Raw genomic sequence first — 1,626 nt, forward strand, 5'->3', positions numbered from 1 at the left:
TCCATCCTGCCGCACCTGGCCCAGCCCAGCCTCATGATCGACTTCCTCACCCGCGCCTACGATGTCGGTGCGCACGTCGGGGGAGTCGGGGTGGGGGCCCGAGCCGTGCAGGGCGGAGGTGGGCGGGCCTGTGGGCAGGTGGCTCTGGTGACCTGCCGTGTGGCCTCCAGCCCTGCGGGGCTCGTCCACGGGGTGAGGGTGGGGGTTCAGGTCAGGCTGGGCTCCATAGCTGTCTGTCTGTTGGCAGGGGGGGCCATCAGCCTCTTGGCCTTGAACGGACTTTTCATTCTGATTCACAAGCACAATCTGTGAGTGTCAACTCGGGGGCGTGCGGGCCTCTCCACTGCCCCCTCCCTGACTGACCAGGTCTCTGCTCTGCCCAGGGGAGGGTGCTGAGCCGATGGGGCTGTGGTTCCCTGGGACCCTGGCCAGTTTGCTGCTCCTTGCTTCCACCCCCGAGTGTGTATCCCCTTACTTGGTCCTGCACCCCAGGGAGTATCCCGACTTCTACCGGAAGCTCTATGGCCTCCTGGACCCCTCCGTCTTCCACGTCAAGTACCGGGCTCGCTTTTTCCACCTGGCTGATCTCTTCCTGTCGTCCTCGTGAGTGCCCGGGATGCAGCAGGGTCCCCGCCCCCAGGGGGCTGCAGTCCAGGGCCGGGAAGGGGCTGCTGTGTGAGCTGTGGTGTCTCACTCCTGCCTTCCTGCCCAGCCATCTGCCCGCCTACCTGGTGGCTGCCTTTGCCAAGCGCCTGTCCCGCCTGGCCCTGACGGCGCCCCCCGAGGCCCTGCTCATGGTCCTGCCCTTCATCTGCAACCTGCTTCGCAGACACCCAGCCTGCCGCGTCCTCGTGCACCGGCCGCAGGGCCCTGGTGAGTCGTCGGGGCCCTGGGAGGCTGGTCTCGGGCTGGTGTGTAGGGCAGGTGGCAGACCAGGGCTGGGTCTTGTCCCCAGAGCTGGATGCCGACCCCTACGACCCCAGTGAGGAGGACCCAGCCAAGAGCCGAGCCCTGGAGAGCTCCCTCTGGGAGCTGCAGGTGAGCGCACTGGGGCCGCCGTGAGTCCGGCACACCGCGTGCCCCGCCTCTGCGGACTCCCTGAGCTGCCGGCTCTGGTCCCTCCCAGAAACTCCAGAATCCCGGGTCCCAGCCCCAGCACCCCAGTGACCTCGGGCAGCCCAGGCTTGCGTCTGTAGTCCCTCTCTGCCTCTCGCGAGGGCTGCTGGGAGGTGAGACTCTGCCCGTGGGGTGTGGTGACAGCCACGTGCTCCCGCCAGGCCCTCCAGCAGCATTACCATCCTGAGGTGTCTCAAGCCGCCAGCGTCATCAACCAGGCACTGTCTGTGCCCGAGGTCAGCATCGCGCCACTGCTGGAGCTCACCGCGTTCGAGGTGAGGGCGCGGCGGGGTACAGTGGCTCGGGGTGGGGCACAGGGTCCTCAGGGTGCCGGAGCGTCTGCCCGTCTGCTCCTTGCAGATCTTCGAGCGGGACCTGAAGAAGAAAGGGCCCGAGACGGTGCCGCTGGAGTTCGTCCCAGCCCAGGGGCTGCTGGGCCGGCCAGCTGACCTCTGTGCCCAGCACTTCGCGCTCAGCTGACCCATGGGGACCCACCCCCCACCCCCAATA

The 1,626-nt window shown here is 67.7% G+C and overlaps 1 protein-coding gene across 1 annotated transcript; it reads left to right on the plus strand.

Annotated features, from left to right (window-relative positions):
- Nucleotides 1-3: 3 nt before the first annotated feature.
- On the plus strand, nucleotides 4-1,620 carry LOC105310978 (nucleolar complex protein 4 homolog; the record flags this gene model as incomplete). The annotated part of the gene is made up of 7 exons (XM_011387044.1): nucleotides 4-67; nucleotides 248-308; nucleotides 493-603; nucleotides 713-873; nucleotides 956-1,038; nucleotides 1,278-1,391; nucleotides 1,477-1,620. Coding segments are annotated over 7 exons (714 nt in total), but the record flags the coding sequence as incomplete, so codon positions are not given.
- Nucleotides 1,621-1,626: the final 6 nt, after the last annotated feature.

The sequence above is a fragment of the Pteropus vampyrus genome, unplaced genomic scaffold, assembly GCF_000151845.1.
Source record: "Pteropus vampyrus isolate Shadow unplaced genomic scaffold, Pvam_2.0 Scaffold19675, whole genome shotgun sequence".
NCBI classification, from domain to species: Eukaryota; Metazoa; Chordata; class Mammalia; order Chiroptera; family Pteropodidae; genus Pteropus; species Pteropus vampyrus.